Below are 24,726 nucleotides of genomic sequence, written 5' to 3' on the forward strand. Positions count from 1 at the left end.
AGGTCCATAGGGCACCTACTTGGAGTATATGAGGAGAAAAGTGTGCCAATGTTATCCTGAGGTCCGAGAGTGTTATGTGTGCCCTATGGTGCTCACCCTCTCCTAAGATCTGACTCTTGATAATTAAGTTGCCCTGGAGGAGTGTGGTGCCAACACCAAGGTGGGTCTTACAGGCAGCTTTAGTCTCTATTCCCTTAGAACTCTGCACTGAAGCACTCCTGAAATTCCTCTTCTGGGAACTTGCCCTTTCAGCCCTGTAAACGCTACAGGGTTCCGTAACTGGCTTTGAGGACTACGTACCCCCACCCTAACCAGGGGTTACTAGTGTTAAAAATAATTTTAAAATACTGGGTACAGATTCCTTCGAGAGTAGAGAGGAACCGAGTTTATAAAGAGGTACAATCACTAAATGCACCACGGGTCATGGGAGGTGGTGGTGGCGATTCGGCACACCGCCCTCGACGCCAGGCAACCACTAGGAACCTGTGAGCTCCCTCTATTGTCTGGACCCCGACTCGGAGTGCAGCTGTAATAGCCAGCTTCGAGGCACCCCATAGCACCATGCAAATCAATACAACAATGTGCACAATAATCCTAGGACAAAAGAATTTACAAAAAAAAGAACAACACCAATCAATATAATCTGGTAAAATAATAATCCACTGGGTCCGAAATAACAATAATACCTTAAAGCAAAGACAAAGTCAATCATTTCTCTATAATTGGACATCCTCTACAGTACAAAGTAACTATAATAAATGTGACATGACTCACCTAAAAGCAGAGTACCTCTGGTCATTGCATATCAAATCTTTGTGTGTTGGCGTTCTACTCAGGTTTTGAAAACTTAAGGTCAACAAAATTATATTTCACACTGCAGTGGATCCACGGGCTGACAGATCTGATTGTCTGCCCACAGATCAACAAAGATGTGGCAGCAGGAATGTTCTGGCTCAGAGACTCAGTCACCTGTTCTGTCAAAAAAGTAAAAAAAACAGATGGGAGCAGGGTAGGGTGACCTGGCCCTAGGCCTGACTGGGGGGTTCTGGAAGTACCCCCACTGGGTCCATTAAGGTAATTTTTCTTTTCTCCACGCAGCGGATCTGCAGACGATCAGTGGTGCCAATAAAAAAGGGCTCTCACCTGTGTACAACTTTGTCCCCTGGGGTGGGCCAGAGCCCAGGGCTCCCTTTTTTTTTCTTTTTTTTTAGGAGCGCTGTATGGCCTTCTCCAAGACCTCTACCAGGCCCTTGAGACCCCATGTCAAATCTGCTTTTATAATTATCTGGCACCACAGGCACCCTCCCAGTAACTCTATGAGTCCCTGGGGACCCAATCCCTAAAACTGTTTTTTGTAATTAGAGCAGAGGGGCGCAGGCCCCCCACAAAGAATTGTATAAGGCTCCAGGTCCGCCTCCTCTGTCCCATATTCAACTTTAGTGGAGAGGGGTCATAGGGCCCACACCCTGAGACTCTTTGAGAACCTGGTGTTGTATCCCTGTGGTAAATCTTCAACAGGGAAAGGGGGCATCAGTCCCACCTCCACAAGCTGTAAATTGGACATAGAGACCACAATCCCTGGGGCTTCATCCAAGCAGTATCCTGGAGACCCCATCTCCTGAGACACTGCTGTTTCCTGCCTGGAAGGTATGGTTGCACTCTCCTGGTAGAAATCACAAATTTGCTCCCACCCAGGCAGAAACGAAGGGGCTGATTCACAGAACTATTCTGAGACAAAATCCTAAACTTACTACTTTTGGTATTTACAGAAGACACCTACAGTTTTTGGAATTCACAGAAATCACTTACGACTCCTAACTTTACGTCTGTACACAGGCTGGAAATTTCCCACTCAAGCCAGAATTTCCATACCCGGAGCGGAATTTCTGCACCAGGTGCGGAAATCTCACACTTTGTGCTGGAGTTTCCGCTCGCGGGCCGGAATATGAGTACTCTGGCCGGTTGATAATATTCTTCAATGCTAAACACCTGTTGCTCTAGCCCTTGCCATGGAGCAAGAAGACTTAAGGAGGAGGAGAATGAGAGTAGAGAGGATCTTCAGACAAAGGATCAACCTATTATGGATGTCCAGCCAAGATTTCAGGGCCATATACTGTTTCCCTCCAGAAATCCGAGTGGGAGCAGGAACTTGACTCTGTGACCAGTAGCTCCCATTCCTTTGCAGCATGTCTCAAGATACTTTCTGCTCTCCATTTCTTTGTGACCCGGTCATTCCAAAGGGTCTCCAGTGACCTTGGGGGCATCTGTCAAGAAAGCCAGTCGCTGTGCTTGCATTAGGTACTGAGTTGCATCAATGCAAGAACCACCACCAGATGGGAATGCTCTATACACTGGACATAAGACAAAAGGCAGCTAGAGATTTCTTTCTCATTTCTTGCTTCCCACGTGTGCTGGGTTTATTGATTGTATAGATAAACAACAAGACAGAAGCTGGAAGATAAATGGAGCCACTCTTGTTCCCCCTGGACAATATCAATTCAACAACGAAAGATTGCAACCAACAAAAAAAGGAGCGAGCTAGAGAAGACACTTTTGTTTTATTAAAAAGAACCCTCACTCACCATCCTAGTCGGTGACATGCTTCATCATTGGGTTCCCACCAGAGAGGCCGAGTGCATCTCTTGTGTGCTACGACGCCTGGTTACAGCGAAGCAGGTTTTTTAGGGCAAGGTGTGAGTGCAATAGGTGAGTGAAAAAAGTGATTTAAAAGGTGCCTTTGCTTTATCCCCAAAAACTTTTAATGGTGGAAAACTAGACACCAATAAAAACAAGTGCGTTGGATGATTTTGATAACTGGCTAAACTGACCAGATACATCCTACTGTGAAAAAGAGGAAAATTGGTCAACATGTTTCTGCTTCAGAATGCTATTGGCAAAGCATTCTTCAGGACCAGCATACCACAGCGGTATGGCACCCCAAGGCGCACCCTAACCTGTGGTGGAATTAACTGAATAAACTCACGGTTGTTAATTGAATCTTCAGAATTTCTGAAAGACAAAATATCTGTGAAAAGAAAGAGACAAACAGACAAACAAAACAAGTCATATGGCAAGTAATACATAATAGCTCAAGTGCTTGATAGTGATCTAGAGTGCCTAACAACACTGCTTGGTGCTCCTCAAAGTGCAGCAATGTCGCTAGCAATGCTCTAGTGATATAACGGTGCCAGTGAAAGTGACCTTTTAGACACTATATACAGGTGTTCTGTAGGCGTGTTCATTAACTGTATAGCATCTGAGCAAGAAAACGAGGAACGAGCTTAAGTTTCTGCATGCTTACACAGGTATTACTGGTAGTGACTTGAAAAAGCAATGAACATGACTACACAACTGAGGCAAGAGAAATGATAGGATTCTTGCCGTCAGTAGTTAGGGCAGTTTTATGAGCATGGGTTAAAAACTTGGTTTAAAAGCAAGGCTTACGTGAAGTATTATGTAATGTTGTGTGGCGTTTTAGGCTCCGAGTGAATTTTCCCGATTTATGCCCTTATATTGGTACAATGCACATTGCCCTAATATAGGCATAGAAATCATTCCCTTATTTAGACATAGCACATGCAGACCAAATACAGGCATGGCTACTTCCACCCGTGCCAAACGTCACAACAATTTCTAGGAAAATCGGCTTGAATATTGATTTGTCGTAGAACTCATGTACTTTTCAAAGAACTACTATTCCCTAGGGGTTCTTTCCTGACGTTATCATTCCCGACTTTACATCAAACTAAACACCTTCAAGGTATAAATATGCCTTTACTTGCTCTAGCAAGACACGGTGGTTCGGAGCAGTTCGACTATCTACTTGCCCAACGCAGCTCGCTACAGCAAGTGCGGAAGGAAGCCGACCCTCCAGCTGACGCACTGATCGAGAAGCTGTCCTTGCTCTTGCTGAGAATCCAGCTCCAGTGTTTCCAAGCTCCCCTTGCGGGGTGTTGGGAAATCGAGTCCCGAGACAGAGATACCAGACCTCCTTCATTCTAAACATGGTATGGAGCTGATTAGAACCTAAGAGAAATCTTGGATAGATTCTTGGGAAAGAACACTAAACCTATGCTACACAATACTTAATTCCTCCGGCATACTAGACTTAGGTTAGGTACATTGGGGTAGGTGTATTTAAGAAGCAACAGTCGAGTACTTTTAGTCATTGTTATTTATGTATGTATTTTTATATGGCTTAGAAACCCTACAATGCTCTTACGGTATCATTTCATAATATTGTTCTTGCTTTACGCATTATACTTTGCAGCCAGCATTATGATTATAGCAGTTCATTTCTTTTGCATGAGAAAGTAGACTGTTCAATAAACCGTTTTATTGAAAACACCTCTCTCTATTTCTCTGCACCTCTGTAGAAACGAAGCATGCACAAATGACTGAGTGAAATACTTATCTATTGTTTTCGTGATTCTAGAGATACATTTTTTATTCTTGGGAAACAAAGTTGTCATGTTTATGCGGTTGTCAGAAGCGTATCCCTTCTTGTGAATTTGAGATAGTTTCTAGTGACCTCTGAGCTAGCTGGCACTCACTATTAAGTTTAATATACTCGATAGAGACCTAGTCGACCTCAGTCCTACGTCTAATCTATAGGATATATTATTCCAATGCGCAGAGCCTATTGGGAATATAGGAACTACACTACAGTAAACTCATGACATGGGTACCGGTAGGGGGCGGTGGCTTATATTCGCACTCTGTAAGCTTTATAAAATAAGTAACACTAGGTCCGGTAAATGACAAAAGTGTTACCTCCGATCGTTATAAATGCTCGTAAGACCACTCCATCAAAGTCACACGCCCGTAAGATACCTGCGTACTCCTATCCGTGAACCCCGAGGATACCATGGTGTCTGCTGGGCGTGTATTTGAAGAAAGTAACCAGCCGACTGGCTGGGCCATTGTGCGTGCCATACACTGCGTGGCATGGTGACGGTTGTGCTTACATATACATGCAAAGGCTGCAACGCTAACCTTGGTGTTGGCGGGTGGTGAATTCAACATCCAAAACTTTATTTTGAAACCAGTTAGCTCAGAAACTAGTAACGGTAATGTCGAGCATATCGCACAAGTTTTCCTAATCTGTATATTTAAACACTAGACAAGGAGTGACATTTTATTCGATAATCTCGAGCATGTTAGTAAAGTATTTATAGTATGTATGTATGTTTTAGCACTGGACACAGGGGATACATATGATGACTCATAATGGTATAATACAAGGCATACTATCTGAAATGGCACAAATTACAGAGTTATGTGCACAATCTTACTAGTATGTTTCAAAGTGGCAATTGTCTATCTCATGCAAAAAAATGATATTATCAGGAGATCAAGAGAGTGGCCTTGCACACTAAAAATTGCACATATTACAGCTTTACTTGCAAGGTCTTAATAGTGTGTTTTATTTTGAAAGGTGTCTATCTCATGCAATTATATCACATCATTAGTAAATAAGCATGGACAATATACACTACAGGAGGTAATGGATGTATCAGACCAGTAGTCAAGATGTTTTATTTAATTGAATATCAGCGCCTCATCACCAAACCCCAGGGTATATTGTCATTGAGTCCATGCACATGTGTAGAAAGGGGATAATTCCATCATTGTTCCTTCTCGAACAATGTTTGGGAAGACTTATTTACAGGTTTTATTTGTTCTATCACAGTCCATCGCAAGTCGTTAGCAGTGTGGTTTGACTGTAAGACATGTTCAGTCAGCTTGGTGGTAGTCTTTCTACAACGGATGTTGCGACTGTGTTCACACACCCATTGTTTTATTTTTCCTGTGGTCATACCCACGTATCTTGAACCACAAGGGCAAGTAATCAGGTAGACCACATTCGTCAAATTACAATTTGTGTGTGATAGTTGTGTCCATGTCTTACCACTCTCCAGATCCAGTGTTTTTGTAGGTGTGGTCAGGTAGCAAACACTACATGATCCACAGGGGAAATGACCTGAAATCCTGGGTAAACCCTAAGCGCTGAGTACTGATGGTTCGTCGTCAGTGTCAGTTTTCCTGGGGCGTGTATACACTAAAGTATCCTTGATACTTCTTGCCTTCTTGAAAGAAAAAAGAGGTGTTTCCCATTTTAAATTGTTACTTTCAAGAATCCACCAGGGTTTTCTTGATGGATTTCATAATAGCGTTGGATGCAACACTATAGGTGGTGACACAAGTTAGTGGAATTTCTTCAGTGTTTCATGGTGTGTCTTCAAGGAGGGCCTCCCTGGGTTGATTCCTCACTCTTTTGCAGCTTTTATTCAGGATTCTTTCTGGGTAACCACATTTATGGAGTTGCTTTGTAGGTTTCCCGGATTGAGAGCTATAGTCCTCCACCTTACTGCAATTAAGCCTTAACCGAAGGTATTGCCCATAAGAGAGATTTTCTTGCAACGGTCTTGGGTGAAAACTAGAAAACGACAACAAGTTGTTCTTACCTGTCAGTTTGTAATGAGTTTTCGTGAGCAATCTCCCTTCTGACTTTGTTCTGAATACATCTAGGAAGATTATCTCTTCTTTATGGAAGGTATGCATGAACCTTATATTGGGATCCCAAGAATTGATCAAATCAAAGAATTCCAACAATGAGGTTTGAGGACCTTGCCAGATGACAAATACGTCATCTATATATCTTCCAGAAGGATATATAGGACATGTAAGGGTTATCTATGGTCAGAATGTACTTGCACTCAAATTTGTGGACATTTCGATCAGCCACGCTCGGGGCGAAAGTGCTGCCCACTGAAGTTCCTGTGGACTGCAGGTACAGGTCCTCCCTGTACTCCCAAAAACTTTTCTGCAGTGCTAGAGTAGCACAAACAATGTAAAACCTGTCTGAGTGTCTGGAAATTCCAAGGGGCTGCATTTAAAGCATCACTCTGGACCGGGATAGTATCATCCTGGGGAATGCTGGTATAAAGACTCTTGATATCCATAGAGACCAGGATAGATGAATCATTGTCCTCTCTGAGATCTTGCAAAAGAGCCAGGAGGCTTCTCGCATCTCTCATATAAGTCGAGACCTTTTGAATGAGAGGTTTTTGAAAATAATCGCAGTACAGTGACAGTGGCCCCAACAAGGAATCAATGCCTGCAATGATAGGACGTCCAGTTCTTATGGGTTTTTGGCAGGATAAAAAAATAAGGGATGATTCCATCACCTGTTAAGAAATCAGCCTCCTGCTTAGTAATATACCCATTGGCTTCAGCATGATCCACTAGGTTTTTGGTAGTGCCTCTAATATGGGGAAAAGGGTCTGTAGGTAGCGGAGTGTAATTCCAACAGTCATCTAACAGGTGCCTACATTCCTTAACATAGTTCGTAGTGTCCTGGATAACCACTCTACCCCCCTTGTCAGCTGTTTTTATGACAATGGTAGTGTTAGACTGTAGAGATTATACAGCATGAAATTTAGCCGCACTAATATTTTTGAAAGCTCCTGTTTCTTGAAATGCCTCCACATCGTTGAACACTGCCTGTTCAAAGGCAGTTATTTTAGCTGGAACAGTGTGTGGAGGAGGGGTAAATGTAGATTTTAGTCGTATCCTAGTGTCACTCAGGGGGTAAGAGGCCTCAGTAGGTTTTTGCTACTCAAAAAAGGATATTTCAGTTTTACGTTTCTAAAAAACTCGGCCAGTTCACAATGCAATCGAAAGAGATCGTGGCGTGCCGTCAGCACAAACCCGAGTCCATATTCCAGGACTATTCATTCTATGTGTGTGAGATTCACAGAAGAGAGGTTGGTGACTAAACTCTCTGATTGCTGGTTCCTGCTTGTTGGTTCCGGGATATGCTTTGTGTGTTGTTTCCCACCACCTCCTCCTGTTCCCAGTGGACCTGATGTGTCCCGCTTTTCCTGCGACCTCTCCGGCCTCTTTCTAAAGAAAGGCAGATGGTATGTGTTCTGTGGGTAAGGTGGGTTTGGCATAAAGCTTGAGTTCCAGCTCATCATTGGAAACTGAGGATGTTGGAACTGATTTTGGAAGTTACCGCCCTCACCGGTGTTTGGAAAGCTGGCCAATTCTGTTGGTATTGGTGTTGTCTATTTCTTCCCCTGCCCGCTGTCTAGGTCTATAACTCCTCCCAATTGACACATTTGCTTTCGATGCATCATCCTCTGATACATCAGAGTTGTTTGTGTTCCGTGGGGGGGGGGTGGAGGGGGGGGGGTGTAATCAGGGTTGGCATTTGGGATAGACTTTTGTGAAGGAGAAGCGTTTCAGATCCATTTGAAATCTTTGGGCTTTGGACTGGGTGAGGTTATCTTTATATTCATTGACCTCTGTTCAATTCTTCTCATTTCTTTTTGTACCCTGTTAGTGTTGTTTTAAAGTGGTTCTCAGTGACTTGGATTTCCACCATCCTTCCCTCAGATAGTCTTAAGGCCGTTTTTATAATGAGCACTAACTAGTCGCGGGTACAGTGCCACGCAATCTGAAACTACTCTTCCCTGAACACTGGATCTTCTAAAAAAATGTGAGGAGCATTGGTAACCAGCAAACCTTTAGGTGCCACATTATTTCTAAGATATTCTGTTTGTATTGTACCATGCAGAATGGTTCAGATGCGGTTACGTTTTTGCTCCGTTAACTTGTCCCATTGTGTGGTTTGGGAAATTGTCTGTGCTATAGATGGGTCAGAAAAAAGAGTACACAGTAATTGTGTCATTTTTTTTTCTTATTGGAAAAGCTTCTACCCATTTTGAAAATAAATAAATGATGACTAGGACATATCTCAGTTTGTTATGTTGGGGCATTTCAAAGAAATCTATTTGAATACTTGTAGATGAACCACCCTCCCGGCCTATGGTGCCCAAACTCTCAATTGCCTTTTGACCTGGATTGTATTTCTGGCATGTCAGACATCTTTGACAAAGTGACTCCGCAACTAATCTGAACTTCGGATTGTACCATGTCTTTCTGAACAGTCGAATCATTGTGTCTCTTCCTAAATGACCTGGACCATGGTACATCGTGCCATGTCAACAATCATGCAATTGGGCATAACAGGTCTGCCATCTTTGTAAACCCAAATTCCATCTTCCTCTTGCTGTATGCAACCTGCTTTGAGCCATGTGTTTTTTTTCCTCATCTTGTAATAGTTTTAATTTTTGCCATGTCTGAATCACAAAGATTAATATGAGAATGCTTGAAACATGTTCAATACATTTTTCCCAATTGATTGCAACCCTCTCCTGAGCACAGAACTTAGCAATGGTACCTGCATACGCATTGCCTTTTGAGACATAATTATTTTTCTCTCCATTTGCAACATATTTTATCACTGCTATTTGGTCAAGAAGCTCAATTTTTTTGTCGAAGTCTGGCATGCCTAGAACAGGAGCTTCACACAAACTCTTTTTAAATTGCTCAAAGGCTTCAAGTTCAATTTCTGTCAGGACAATTGGGTCTTTTCCATCTGCTTTTGTCAATCTTTGCAATGGCTTCGCAATTACTGAGAAACCATTAATCCATTGGCGACAGTATCCAACCATGCCTAGGAACATTCTTACCTGTTTTTGTTTCTTTGGGAATTCCATTGCCTGAATCATTTTATTTCTCTTAATAGTTACCTGTCCGGTTCCTTTTGCAATTCTATGTTCAAGGTATTTAACCTCTTTTTTTACAAAACTGCAATTTCGCAGGTGACACTTTGTGACCCTCTTCTGCCAAATGATTCAAAAGAGTTATGGTGTCTGTTACACCGTTGTTTCTTGCTTTTGCTGCTACAAGCAAATTATCTATACACTGGACCAATGTTGATTTACCAAGTAATTCTAAATCTTCTAAGGTCAATTCATTAAAAATAGAAGTACTCTCAGTGAACTCTTGAGGAAGGCAACACCATGCTAAAACTCTCTCTTGGAACCTTAAAGCAAAAATTGGTTGGCTCTCTGGGTCTGGTTTCATTTTGTACTGCAGAACATTAGGAAATTCTATTCCCTGCTTGATTGCAATTTTAACTAGATATGATCTGGTTTCCTGGTCTCCACTGAATCCTGTATATGTATTGTATTTTTGCTCATTAACATAATTTGGAAAGGGCGGCTAAGATATCTCATTCTGCTGAATCACCACTTGTTGCTGTATTTGTAGCTGTTGATTCAGCTCATTTATCTCATTTTGTATCTGTGGACACCATGATTCATTCTCAATGATATTTCTGGGCGAATTTTTACACTTCCTTACAAGAGCTAAATTTGCTTTTTCCTTCTCCTTTTTCTTCATCCATTTTGTTTTCCATATATTCAGATTACCCCATTTTCACAAAGTCCAAATTAAATCTTTTATATGAGCAATTTTACCTGTATTGTTCAAGCTTTCAATGTCCTTTTCAGAGAAATCCATTCTGTAATTTTTCTGAAACAGCTTTTGTTTTTTCAAATCAATTTCAAAATCAAAAGACATTTCTACAACAGCATCATCCAGTAATTTGTACTCATCAGGCTGTGTCAGGTCAATCAGGTCAATGTCAGAGTCCTCACTAGCTGAAGCTAAAGTCATCACTCTCTCTTGCTGAGTTGGAATCATTACTAGCTGACTTTCAGATACATTAGAATAAAGTTTTTCATCAAACTTTTGAATTTCAGAATTCAATGGGACCATTAAAGCTGCGGGACTAGTTTCATCTTTTCTAAGCACTGGGAGAACAGGTCCAATTATCACAGGATCTGTCACTGCTTCCATGTTTCTGGTTAACTGCTCAGTTAAATCATTTGTAAAATTTACATAATCAGGAATATTAATTCCAGAAGTACTAGACATCTCATCATACCTTTCTGTTTTAGGTATCTGGGCTGGGACTCTATTAATGTGAACTAGGACTCTTGGCGTTACATTAACCTGTTCTGGGGGGCTGCTTGAATTTCTGTCCTGATCTATACTTACAACATCATTTCTACACTGATCAATAAACTCTACTCGGACAGGTTTATTATTTAGATTTGCTAATTTGGGAATCAAATTTTCTTTAAAAACGATTTCTTTTTGGGGAGGTGCTTTATTCATTATTTTGCTCTCACATATAGAAACAACCTTTTCAACATGTTTAAATACATTTTTCATTTTCTGATAGGAGAAAAACATTTCTCTTTCTCTTGTTAATAAATATCCATGTTTTAAAAAAAAAATATTTACCTTTATTAAATTGACCACAACAAAATCTATTTACTTTATTGACCCCGCTACACTAATTAATCAACATGCAAAGATTACTAATAAGTCCACAAAGCCAAGCAATGTTAAACTTTTTTTTTTATTTGGGCAGCAAAAAAAAATTAAACCAATTAAAAGCACCAACTGAAACAATTAGGAGGTAGAACCACCTAAAAACAGAATAAAGAACTGGCCACACCTCAATCAAATCACACTTCTGCTATACAGATCAAACTACTGTGAACCAACAATCAACAGGTTCTAACCCAACACTCAAGAAAAATTCTCCGCACCGCTCAGTCAACCAGCCACCAGTTGTAATCTTCATTCAAACCTTGACAGAAAAAGCACATCAGCTCACAACAACGTAATCCAAGTGTAGTCGTCAGCCTAAACATAATGCATGACCACTTCAAACACAGCGCGATCTCCCCAGTGCACCTCGTCCATACAATGCTGCTGTCAACAAATCACACGCTGCCCTCGTGGGACACCACAAACAGTGACCTTCAAATCAATTTCGCCTGTGACACAACATTCATCAGCCGCCAAAACACTCATCAGCTGTGACACGCAAGGCGCTGTTATAGCAAGAAGGAAAATCTCGTCAAAACACTCGTAAAAGTAAAGAATTACTCGGCAGTGGTAACGCGCATTAGCCAATAGCAGCGCGACCACTCAGAGTATCTCAGCCAATCACAGCACTGTTTGCGCCGCTTCAGACAATTACAGCGCGGTGGCCATAACGCTCCAGCCAATCACAGCGCACCTTTGCTGTGAGGTATACCGCTACTGCAGTCTCTCTTTCTCCCCTCACGCTCAGCCCCTCCTTTAGAAAATGTGATTTCAATACTGCGCGCAACGCTCGCCACACGCATCAGCAATGACACGCTTCCCTTTAAATCAACAGCACGATTGTAGCGAGGGAAACCAAAGCAGGGGCTTATTTCTATATTCGAGCTGTTCTACTGCTCTTTAATATGGAATAAACTTGGGGACACTTGCAAATGCAATATATAAATATCTCGGCAGACAGTGGTGACGTGCATCAGCCAATCACTGCGCAACCACTTCTAAACATTGAAACGCTGTCAGCGAATCATAGCGCTGCTTTGCTATGACGCTACGGACGCCTCAGCCAATCAGAGCGCGGCGGCTCTGACGCACACAGCCGCTGCGGCTTCAAGCTCTCCCCACATGCTCTCGCTCACAAAACAGCCCCTCCCTTACAATTTTCGATCGGGACCCTTAAAATGCTTATAAAATAGCGCAGAACATTTTTAAATACATCTAAATAGAGCAGACTTTACCCGAAGGCTCCAAAGTGCTTTAAAATTAATTTTTGAACAATTTAGTGACTACACAAAACAATTCATTTGCCTGCTTCCCTAAAAAGGACAGTAGCTTTTCAGACACACAGATTTTACTCTTTCACTTGAAATAGACGACGCTACTTCTTCAGAATATTTTCTACCACATTTACAAAAGCATTCATACAGAGGAAATCCCTATTCATGCATACTTGTTTCTTCCTCAGGACTTTAACCTTAGGAGTAACCTCTTTCGCCAGTAAGAAAACAACGCTTATCTTTCTTCCTTAGGACTTTAACCTTAGGAGAGAAAACAACGCTTACCCTTCACACAAGCTCAGATATATCCTATTACTCTTTTCACAGAGAGTTTTAAAACAGGCGCACCAAGTCCCTATACTCAATGCTACGATTTCATAGACAATTCTCACTATCATACATACAATTTACTCAACACACCTAGAACCCAAAACTTGTGTTGTACGTCCACAACACAGTGATATGCGGCGATATCACCTTTTGAAGCAGAACAAATGAACTGTGTAACCTGAAACCAGCGTCCTGATAACAGCGTCACACTACTCTCCCCATGGCAAACCAGGAATTTTTCTCACTGCTGGAAAAACCCTTACAACTACATAGAACAGTATGACAAAATCAAAAACTCAACATATGTTAAACATTAATCCTATGACTTATACTGACATGTATGTAGCATGCATATGTCACGTATGCCAAAAACAACATACAACTGTACGAATGCTACCAAACTGCCATAGCTGCCTCCTAAACCTCACGGAGAGGAAGCTTGTATAGTGCTCATAAAGCTCCTCAAGATCACAGTAGCAGTCAGCCAATAGAATCTCCTCCATGCATATGCACTTGCAGGGCAGAGGCACTCTCAACACAGCACTTACACAAAAGTGCTCTTTCTCCATCCCAAGCAGAATAACTACACAAAATAAAGTTACTGTTTTACGATGAAAAGATCAATTCTATACATACTGAATTATGATTCTAATCAGCAAACACTGGCAATTCGAACAAGCCTCCAAAGGACCCTGCTAAGTATGCAAAACAGGAAAACGGATCATTAATAATAACAAAAACATAAACCTCTGAATATCAACTTTATCATCAATCCTTTCCTCTCCAGTTGACCTACACATCTTTTAGTGGCCATTGCTGTTCGCCAGCATCTTGTGAGCTTATCGGTTCGCACCTCACCAGCCTCTACAACACTGGTTTGAATATGGTTTGAGTTTCAAAGGCTGTGGTTTACATGATTGTTAACAATCAAATTAGCCCACACAATCTCCATTCTATAAGTCTCTAATTTACAAAACAATGGTTAATGCATCATAAAATAGGTGAATACAGAAGAGTCACAATAAAGTTGCGTTGTATCTTCTTCCCTTTTTACACTGTTGTGAGACTACCATCTACGCACCAAAAAAGATGTGTACAGATGTGAATACACTGACTATTTGTTTACGAAACAGGTTTCTAAAGTGAAATTCAAGGGGGACAGCACATTAAGGAGATATGGTGTTTTAGGTAATTTACGGCTTAAGAATGATGAGATCTTGTTACTCTCTACTGTAAATAGGCTCAGTCTAGTGTAGTCATAGCTATTTATGAAATAAAGCATAGTTCACCACCAAGTACCTGGGAGATTCCCATCACAAAACAAATGGTGACCTCATACATTCGAATCATTAAAGCCATTTAATCTAACTTTCCTCCTCTGTTGATTGAGTCAAATATGAACTTGGAACAAACTATTTTTTAAGTTCTCTCAAAAGATAAGTCGTCTGGAAATTATTGTAGTTCTGAAACTATATAGTAGTTTATTCAGTTTTACTCATGCCAACACAAATGCCACAACTTGAGAAGTAATTTAAGCAAAAAAAGAATTTCCAAAGGATATAATACAAGTTCAGACATACCTGTCTTCGGGTATGTTATATTGAAGACGTCGTCATCCAATACCTGGAACTCATTTTCTGTAAAGTTGAGACTTGTTGCGTTGCTTGACAAGGGGTGAAAAAAGAAGCCTTTGTAGGAAATATATTCATCCGACATGATGTAGCTACAGAAAAATGGCAAACCAGAGTACACAAGGACAATTATTATGGATTCAATGTATAATTTCTGTAGCACAGCACATTGTCAATGAATATTCTCCTATGGAGATATATGTGAATACTTTTTCACATAGCACAGAATAATAATTGCAACATAATCCCAAAACGATATAATTTTGATGCTGAGTTGGAAAATAGTCGAATGTTAATTTCCTCAATAGTTAGAACATTTTTGGTCATTAGTCTGCATCATTTTTTTTACAAAGTCAAAATATTATGTAGCCTAGAACTTTTTTTATCCTAAAGAGAATGATAGAAGAAGCTCCTTTGCACTTCACAGTTGAAGAAGTTGAGAAGGGGATTCGTGGCCTATCCAGTAATAAGGTCCCGGGTCCAGACGGCCTTCCGCCAGATTTATTTAAATCAAACATCTCACTTTGGGCCCCAATTCTTGCTGCGGTTGTCAATGCTGGAGTCGCAACCGGGAGCCCAAAGTCCTGGGGGGCCTCAATCATAATACCCGTTTACAAGAAGGGTGACAGAAACAATGCAGCATGTTATAGGCTCATCTCCCGGATAAATTCAGTTGCAAAGGTAGTGGGAGGAATAATTTTAAATAGGCTGACCATGTGGGCTAAAATCAACAATGTAATGTCCCCCGTTCAATATGGGTTCAGACCAGGGCACTCAACAATAACTCATTGCCTGAACCTATACTTAATCAGTGGCAAGTATACTATGGCCAGAAAAGGAACTGTGTATATGGCCTTTATGGACTTATCATCGGCCTTTGATTGTGTCGATAGAGGCAGGCTCTGGGACGTCCTACTCAAAATGGGGGTTGAGAAGAATTTGATTAATTTTTTAGCCGACCTCCATAGCGACACTCGAGCTAATGTTCGCTATACAAAAGACTTGAAAGTTACCAGAGATTTTAAGATAAATCGGGTGGTTAGGCAGGGCTGTATTTTAGCGCCATTTCTTTTTAATCTATATATTAATGGTCTTGAGGTGCATCTTTTAAAAACACATACTGACTATCCACACATAGGGAGAAAGGGCGTACCTGTTCTGCTTTTCGCAGACGACGCCGTCCTTATCTCCAGAACTGCACTAGGCCTTCAAATATTACTTGATTCTTTTTTTTCATTTATGAAATCACGGGGCCTGAGCATCAACAACACAAAATCATTTGTCATGAAGATAGGTTCTGGTTTAAAAAAAGTCTTATCCCTTTTTCGTTAATGGGGAAAAAATACCGATAACAAAGACTTTCTCATACCTTGGCGTATTGTTTGACCATAAACTCACTTGGGGTCCTGCGGTAAGGAAAAATACTCGAGAAACAGCAAGGACTAATGCTGCAATAACAGACTTCGCACGTAAAATGGGAAATACGCCAGCGGTTGCTCTGATGAAACAGTATCAAGCCAAAAGCACCGCTGTGGCCTGTTACGGGAGTGAAATTTGAGGCTTTGTTCCTGTGGGTGACCTTGTAACAACTGAAAACAATTTCCTAAAACAAGTGCTAAGTCTACCTAAAGGCACAGCTAATTTCTCCATTCATGAAGAATTAGGTATGCCCTACCTAGGAGATAAAATAGCTGTTAACCCTTTGCTGTGTTGGTTAAACTGCTGGACGAATGATGATATACCATTTACCCAAAACATCCTTCTCGAAGCACTCAATTGGGAAGGGAAATACAAGATACCTTGGTTAAAAGATATCAGAAACTGTCTTCATGAATTGGGTCGGCTGGAACTTTTCCTAGCACCACAGCAAGTATCCAAACAAGATGTAACCTATGTGAAGGATACCTTTATGTTGAATCGGCAGCTAGCTAGGGAAGAGTTGGAGCTTAAAAAAGGTAGCGTGAGGAAGCATGTTTTAACAAAATCTTGCGTGCAAATTGAACCCTATCTATCTTGGCCCATTTCCAGATACGAACGTTTTCTGTTGTCTAGATTTCGCTTTGACTTGTATCATTTGTTGCTAGCTGTGCCCAGTGGGGCCCACAGGGGACAAGTGTTGCCAGCTTGCGGCTGCGACAGTAAGTCTCCGCAAGACCTGGCTCACTTTTTATTTATATGCTCCTATTACACGATACCACGAAAACTGTTTTTAAAACCCCTTTTTAAACAATTGAATTTTGTACAAATAAGGCCTGCTTTACTTTATCTTCAAATGCTACATTGTGAAAGTACCTTGTTTTTATGTAATTTTCTAAAAACAGCCCTGAAATTTAGAAAAAGCATGGAAGGTTAAATGTTATTCGAATTATTCCTCCCCGGTAATATGTTTTTTAGATAAACAGCATATTTATATTTTTAGAACTTGTATGTTTTCTTGTGACTTCTCGTTCTTGATAAAATGTCTTTTTTACACTGTTTTGCATGTATATGCTTTTTATTGTACTTTTATGACTGCATTGTATACAGTTGAATAAAGGAATTTTGAAAAAAATTTGAATGATAGAAGAGTAGAATCATTCAACACTGGTAGGATTATTAACAGCAGTCTCGTTTTTAGAGATGGCTACAGGGAGCTTTGGGTGTTGCCCTAGCCCATATCATCAGCATTAAAAAAAAAAAGTACACAGAGCATGGCTTTTTGGTCAGCCGCCATAAAATAATTGCTTTGCTTTGCTCAGAGTCATTCAACCATTGCTTTAATATAGTGTCAATAACAGTTTGCATCAACCCAGATAAAAAGTTTATTCTCACCACCAAGTTTCTAGCTATTGATTGAGTTAATATGCCTAGAGAGTACCTCCATTAAATTACATGAATGACCAAGTGTCCATGCACTGCAATAGAGATTCACTGCTTAATGGCTGCTTGGGGCTGTGAGCAGCTTTTACATTTGTTGAGCTGTTGAGCATTTGACAAGTGCGCTCCACACATTTGAGCTGACCCATGCTCGTCTATTGCACCATAAACCAGTGCTCTCGAGGAGGTGGCTTCACCTAATGCTACCCCGTAACAGCAGCCATTCATGGCCTGCAACCAGAAAAAGTTTTAAAAAGGGCAACCAACATTCTCAGTGACTTAAGGGGTTATTTAAATGACAGATATCCACCAATTGTCATCAACCATCCAGCCTGACTATTTAGATTGTATACATGGATATATACACTAAATAGGGAAGACAGGCTATCTGTCAACTATAAATGACCCGGTTAGCCTTGCACCGCAAGTCAGTGTGCTTATTGAGGTCGCATGATCTGGCACTACTCCATACTCCACGCAAGTAACCACCGATCCATATTTCCAGGCAACAGCTTCAAGAAAGCAAAACAGCTTGCTCATGACCTCAGTCTTATTATCCAAGTCAGTGCTCTCCCAGACGTCACAGGACTTACCGCTACTGTCCAGCATCAGTTAGTCACTTGCCATGCAAGTTTTTTTCCACAAGAAACAGGCTATAGAAAAACAAACTATGGGGCATATTATCAAGCACATGCGATAATTATCGCAAATCGTGCATAGTGCGATTTTTATTTTTGCCTTCTATTGTTGGATTTCAGTGCCGGGTTAGCGACGTATTATTAACGCTTTTCACCCAGGCTATGTGAAATCCAGCGATAGAGGGTGATTACATACGTTAGCGTGGAAAAAGCAGCGAAAAATGACCTGCGATAATGTAAACATTAATAATAGGCCGGTGTGGATTTAGCCCTGAGATCCACCTACCATGTTACAGTTGGCTAAGTCGGATTAATAGCAGGATTTAAAATCCTGCAATAAAGGGGCCTTAGCACGACTTTGATCATCGATTTGCGTATCTGGGGCATCCTTGTAAATATCGCTATGCAGTTTTAGCGATGTTTACCCATGTTGTTCTGTGAGGAACAACCACTTTGCATGTTATTCGCGATGATAATCGCTGACATGCAAAGTGGAGAAAAGGCATCCGCTAACTCAAAGAAACACGCGTTAGCCTGTCCTTGATAATTGAGCAATATTTAAATCGCAGCTTTTTGGCCGAAAACGGCTGCTAAAGTAGCAAAATTCGGCTTGATAATATGCCCCCACGTGCCTCATAATCAATCCACAGATTAAGGACTTGTGATGTGCTATGTACCCATATCTTTTGAGAAATTAAGGCATGAGTGATTGTTTCTTTTGTAGTCCTCTATTTATCCAGTTTCTCAGAATGCCCATATTTTTACCTGCAACTTTGCATAACGGAGTATCCAGAACATTCTTCTCCAGCCTCATACATTTTGCTGCTCCTCTAACATAATGGGAAACTACAATCTATGTGTCTGTAGCCCAACCCCCCTCTTCTCTAGGGAACTATAAATCAATAAAACATATATGAAGTTCAATTTGGTTGTGTGAGAGTGGGAATCATATTTAAACTTTCAAAGACAGGAGGAACTGCATCATTACATTTCTGAGGGTAAAATAATAAACGTGTACCAACTCACGTTCAAGAAAATAGACAAGACAAGATAAATGTAGTTACTGCATTGTAAAAGCATGTAGAGAACACTGTAGGTTAGACAATACAATTTGTGTAAATAATATAGACTGTGATTGATTAATTGAAAGTACTATTTTACCTTAACGTGTGCTGGAAATGTGTAAATAGTGAACCCTCACATTATGGAGTTTTATCTCTAATATTTCCTTATTATTTTATATGTGTGTGTGTAACTAATAGTAACCACTTAATTATCAATGTTTAACCTGAATATGATGGTGCCTTTTATGTGTAAACATGCGCACTGAAATGACAAAATAAGAAAAGGTGTTATTCATTCCTAATTAATGGAATATTCGTGAAACTTTCAGAGAATGTATGTTACATATCTATTAATGGTATACGCCTAAAATACGTTTTTAATACTTTGATTTAAAACATGTTTATACATTAGTACATTCAAAATACCAATAAATCATACTGACAAGCATTATTTGTAACCACACTAAATTATTTTTAAATGCATCAGAGTTAATTTAGAATCATAAGATCCTTATATTCTCTATCAACATATGTCGAATGATCAAATATGTTTTACATTAAATTAGCTTCATTTAATGTGGGCCTGACTGATAATGTAAACTCCCTTGAATTACTGAGTTTGCTGCTCCTTTGGCTTACGCTGATAGGATGCCTTCATCTGCATCCCCCAACAGGCTGAATAAGTCAGTACTGTCCCTTCTAATAATGGGGAGCATTATTGCCCAAAAATGCACTAAACATCAACAATTGATAGATAGCAGATCCTCTCGGACAGGCTGGTTTTGTGTTCCGATAAAGAACCGGGAGAAAAGAAAACTAACAGCCAATGAAAAGAATCAGACGATCTAGTGTCATGTGCTTTGTCTTTTGCTGCTATTTGAATAATTTTTGCATTTCTTTATTTGCACAATATGTGTAGGTCCAAACAATCGTTTTAGAACGTTTTATGGGTTGATATGCATTAGTAGTTTAAATGATATCTTTGTACAATATATGTAGGACGAAACAAAAGTTTTAACCAAATGTGGAAGAATATTCTCATGTTTCTTTTCGAACTTTACATCAGACTTCACAATGCTTGCTTTTCTCGAAACATTGGGCTTGATTATCATCGCGGAGTCCGTCCGTGACCCCTGAGGAGGAGGGAACGTCCACAGGGGCTGCGGCGTTCCCTCCGAGCAGATTAGGATGTGACCGCCAGGGTGGCGGTCACATCCTCTATCTTTAACATTGCGGCGGGTGCAGCTTCAAGCTGCACCCGCCGCAAGGCTAAAAATGCATGCATCGCATTTGCATGCACAAAGCGGCAGGCACCGCTCAGTGCTTGCTGCTTTGTGCACGCAAATGCAGGGGGGTACCAAAGGTAGCCCCCATGTGCACCCCTCAACCCCCCTTCACCCAGGTGGCCCGCAACGGGCCCCCGAAGTGAAAGTCTGTATTATTTTCCACGGCGGAAAAGGCGCCGCGGAAAAGCATGTCTTTCCCACCATCCTAATATGGCTGGCGGTGTCTGTTAGACACCGCCACCATATTAGGGCTTTTCCACCGCACTCGTAATGCGACCACAGCGGAAAAGCGGCAGACAGAATTCAATACCCTCCAGCCATCCTAATATGGCGGTGGGTATTTGGAGGCTCTGCAGCGGTTTTTCCGCATCCTCCGGGCCGGTGGTGGCTTCCGCCGGCCGGAGGATGCAGAAAAAACGCAATCATAATCGGCCCCATTGTTAGGAAACAGTATATAAAATCTGTGAGCATCAGATACGTGGAGCTTCTGCACTTTGAGGGAGCATCGAAGTCACAGTCGTTTGAAGGTCAAACACTGGTGCAGGCTGGTTGTGTATCTTTCTTAGGGCATACGGCATAATAATACCAAATCAATGCTGTAGACTGCAAATAATACCCACAAACTATGAGTAAAAGGAATGTAAGTTAAAGGTTGTCAAATTAACGTGTGAATATGGGATTTTGATGCTAATGTAGATCTGAATCAAGTGGCTCGAAAGGAAGAGACTCCAACATAGATTGGTGTTATGTAAACATTGCTGTCTACCATGGTGTTCATTTTATCATTTGTTCATATATTGTATTATTCAATTCACCATCTTTTTAAAATTGCAATCACATGTATTCGGATACCCGGCATTATAATAGGGCTTACATGGTCAAAATGATAGTGTGGACTTCTAGTGTGTGTCCAACTTTTGGGGCAGGGTGCCCCAGAACCATTACATCACATACAATCTAACAACTATTTCGATAGGACCAGTTCATCAACTGCAGCAACCAGATACTAAACAGCTTATGTTTCCTGTTAGCCAAATCAGTGACAATCATGTCAATGCTCTCTGAAGGATGAAATGCTGAGTGGATCCAAAAGGATTTGAATGAATATAGCATGTTTCAACGCATGCTATTACATTGCTTTCCTTCGGCTAAAACGCTTGGAGTCATTGTGGACAGTGATCTTTCACTAAAAACACAAGTGGGACAAGTGGTCTCCAAATGCTTCTACCAACTAAAAAAAATCAGGAAGGTCAGGCGTTTACTAACGCCTGGAGCGATTACCCAGGTTGTGATCGCCACTGTCCTGTCCCACCTGGATTACGCAAATGCCATTTACCTAGGTCTCCCCAACTATTTACTTAAGCGCCTCCAGATGGTGCAGAACTACGCTGCTAGGCTGATTTTAAAGCAACCTAGATGGCAGGCGGCGACTCCTCTTCTCATCAAGCTGCATTGGCTTCCAGTCATACAACACTGCTATTTTAAAGCAGGCTGTATGGTCTTCAAGTCATTACATGGCAAAAGCCCTAAATTTATCAATCAACTGATCACCAGACACGTCCCCTCCCGTAACCTCCGTTCACTCCATCTAGCCCTGCTCCAGACCCCCCCCTTTAAACTCAAACGCTCTGGTGGACGTAGATTTGCAACCCTTGCCCCCTGTCTATGGAACACCTTTCCCCTGGAGATCCGATCTTGCCAAGACCTTCTACCTTTTCGGAAAGCTCTGAAGACCTGGCTCTTTAGACAAGCTTTTTAATCCACCTCCGCCACCTTGGGTTGTGTTACTGTCAATTTTAGCGCCAAGAAACTAATCAGTGTTAGCGCGCTCTGTAAGTGACTTAATAACATAACATAACATAATAACATAACATAACAAAGCGGTCTTTACAACGACCACGTTGTTAGAACGTGATACCTTTGCAACGCAGGTCATTAGATCGACTTGCTGTATGGGTGGCGATGGACTTAGGAATAGTATAATTTATTTACTATTCCAACTCCAGACTGCGCAACAGTAGGGAAGAGGTTGGAATGGTAAATTATACTTATTATTCCTTAGCTTAGAGCACCCCCTACAGCAAGTGACTTGCAATGTAAATGAATCGTGTTCTAACAACATGGTTGGTGTAACGACCTCGTTTTAAAGGAACGCAATGTAATGACAGTGCTGTAAACGCTGTTTCCCACTTGAAAATGTGACCACTTAGCCACCAGGCCCAGCTCCAGACATGCCACATCCTTCCTTCGGAATTGGCCTGAAGGTGTCACCCACCAGCTAAAATCAATTCAGCTTAAAAGAATGGTAACTGGTTCTGAATATAATCACAATGAGAATGTAATGAATGGATTCCTAGGTCAGGTACCCTTACCATTTTCCATCCCACTTTAAAGGTTAAGTCACTGCCTTTCACAGTTAAAATCCCTCATCTAAATATTGTAGGCTATTTCAGTTAGTCGTGCAGTAAGAATGTAAATGCTATCCATCATGCTAGATCTCAAGCAAAGTCACTCAAAAATAGAATCATCCAATCTCTCAATTTCCTAATGATCATAGGTCTTTATGGATCTCTTTACTCTGATCTAAGCTTCAGCTGTACTTAACCTTGGCTATTGACTTTTACCTGCCCAGTCAATGGAGCGATGGCACTGATATAAGCCATAAACAGGAAATGTACCTAAGAAGACATTTGTGAAGTAGATAGGAGCAACAGGAAAACCTACATAGATGATCGATTGCAAGACATCATGAATTTATTGGAATATGAATTCTTTCCATCTAACAGACTCTGACTCCCTCCCAGCTCATGATTATACCACAGTTCTTCAGCTTTAGCTAGTTATGGAAACTGATCATCTCCAACAAGACATCCCAACACATGGCTCTTGTATAATTTCAGTTTCAATTTACTTGCCCTAAGACTTATATCATTATAAAATAAACAGAGGGGGCAACATTTGTCTATGAGTGGAGGATTCTCCACAACTGTTCTTATATCTAACAATTGTATGGTGTCTTCATAGATCTACATATCATCTTCCTTATATTTCTGCACAAAAGGCGGCACGTTTAGTAGACATTTGTCCCTCTAACCCTTGCACTCATTGGAGTGGGAATAGTAATTTTTACCAACACTTTCTCTACTGTTGCACTGACTAGAGTGGGAAAAATAAGTTTAAAGATTTTTAAATAATGACATTTCTTAATTCATAATCAAATCAAATGTATTTAATTAGATTTTATGGCATATATATATATATATATATATATATATATATATATATATATATATATATATATATATATATATATATATATATATATATATATATATATAACCTACTGGCAGTCGCCAGTAGGTAGTTATAGTTAGGATTATTTGCAATGCAAAATCTCAATATTCTATTGGGAATAACTTTGGCGCTGGTTGAGGAATCTGCCTGTAAATGTCCTCAAATTTGCCTCGCGGCGCTCCGGTCCTTCCCACAAAGTTTGGGGGTGATTCGTCAAGCGGGGGCCGAGATAAAAGGGGGTCCCAAAACGTGTTTTCCCCATGTTAATTTCCATAGGGCGGTCGACCTCACTTTTAGCCTGAACGGCTGAATGGATTTCCACCAAACTTGGCAAAATTGTAGGGACTGGTAGCCCGATGTGCCTTTGCTATGTCTCAAGATATGTGCTCCAGTGGTTTTTGAGTAATTTAGGTTCCAAAAAATATATATATCTATAAGCGCGCCCCGGTACGCGCACCGGGCGCGCTACGCGACTTGCGCGCGGAAAGCTGATTGGCTCTCGGGTGTCTGTAAACATTCGAAACACTCCGGAGCAACCACCATCTTGTGTCTCGGTAAGATCGAGACACAAGAGGTGGCAAAAACAAAGGGGGAAATGACCATAAGGGGGCAGAGTAGACCCCCCTGACCCCATAGGTTTGATGTGGGGGCTATAAAAGGGCTCCGCGGGAGAAAAAAAAAATTGATTTTCGCAGATTTTGAATTTCGCAGGGGGAGCGCCCTGTACGCGCACCGGGGAGCGTACCGGGGAGTGTACCATGGGGAAAAAACAATGACAGTTTAAAAACAAAGTAGCTGTTTTTAAAAAAAAATCTTTTTGTTGTTTTTTTTTTATTTAAGTACCTACATGTAGGTACCAATGTAGAGACTTAAATTTAATGTACACCGTTTCCTCTGTAGATATCTTGCATGTTGTTATAGAAGTTATTGTGGTATATGGAATCCATAACATAGTCTGTCAGGAAAGCAGAAACAGATCCTTTCCCTGAGAAGTCCTAGGGGATCATGGGTAGTCTATCCTGCTCCCTTATGATGAAAAAGAGATGTAACATACACATTGGAGATAATATAGTGGGAGAAAGGTAGTAACTATG

At 40.9% G+C, this 24,726-nt stretch overlaps 1 protein-coding gene across 1 annotated transcript in view; it reads right to left on the reverse strand.

Moving 5' to 3' along the window:
* LOC147701762 (sulfotransferase 2B1-like) overlaps window positions 1–24,726 on the reverse strand; it is a 251,611-nt gene that overhangs the window by 168,178 nt on the left and 58,707 nt on the right. Inside the window, exon 2 of the mRNA XM_086930380.1 lies at window positions 14,444–14,586. Coding sequence (XP_086786506.1) covers window positions 14,444–14,579 — 136 coding nt within the window. The 5' untranslated portion in view covers window positions 14,580–14,586. The remainder of the gene's footprint in view (window positions 1–14,443; window positions 14,587–24,726) is intronic.

Source organism: Lissotriton vulgaris, chromosome 7 (genome assembly GCF_964263255.1).
Source record: "Lissotriton vulgaris chromosome 7, aLisVul1.2, whole genome shotgun sequence".
NCBI lineage: Eukaryota > Metazoa > Chordata > Amphibia > Caudata > Salamandridae > Lissotriton > Lissotriton vulgaris.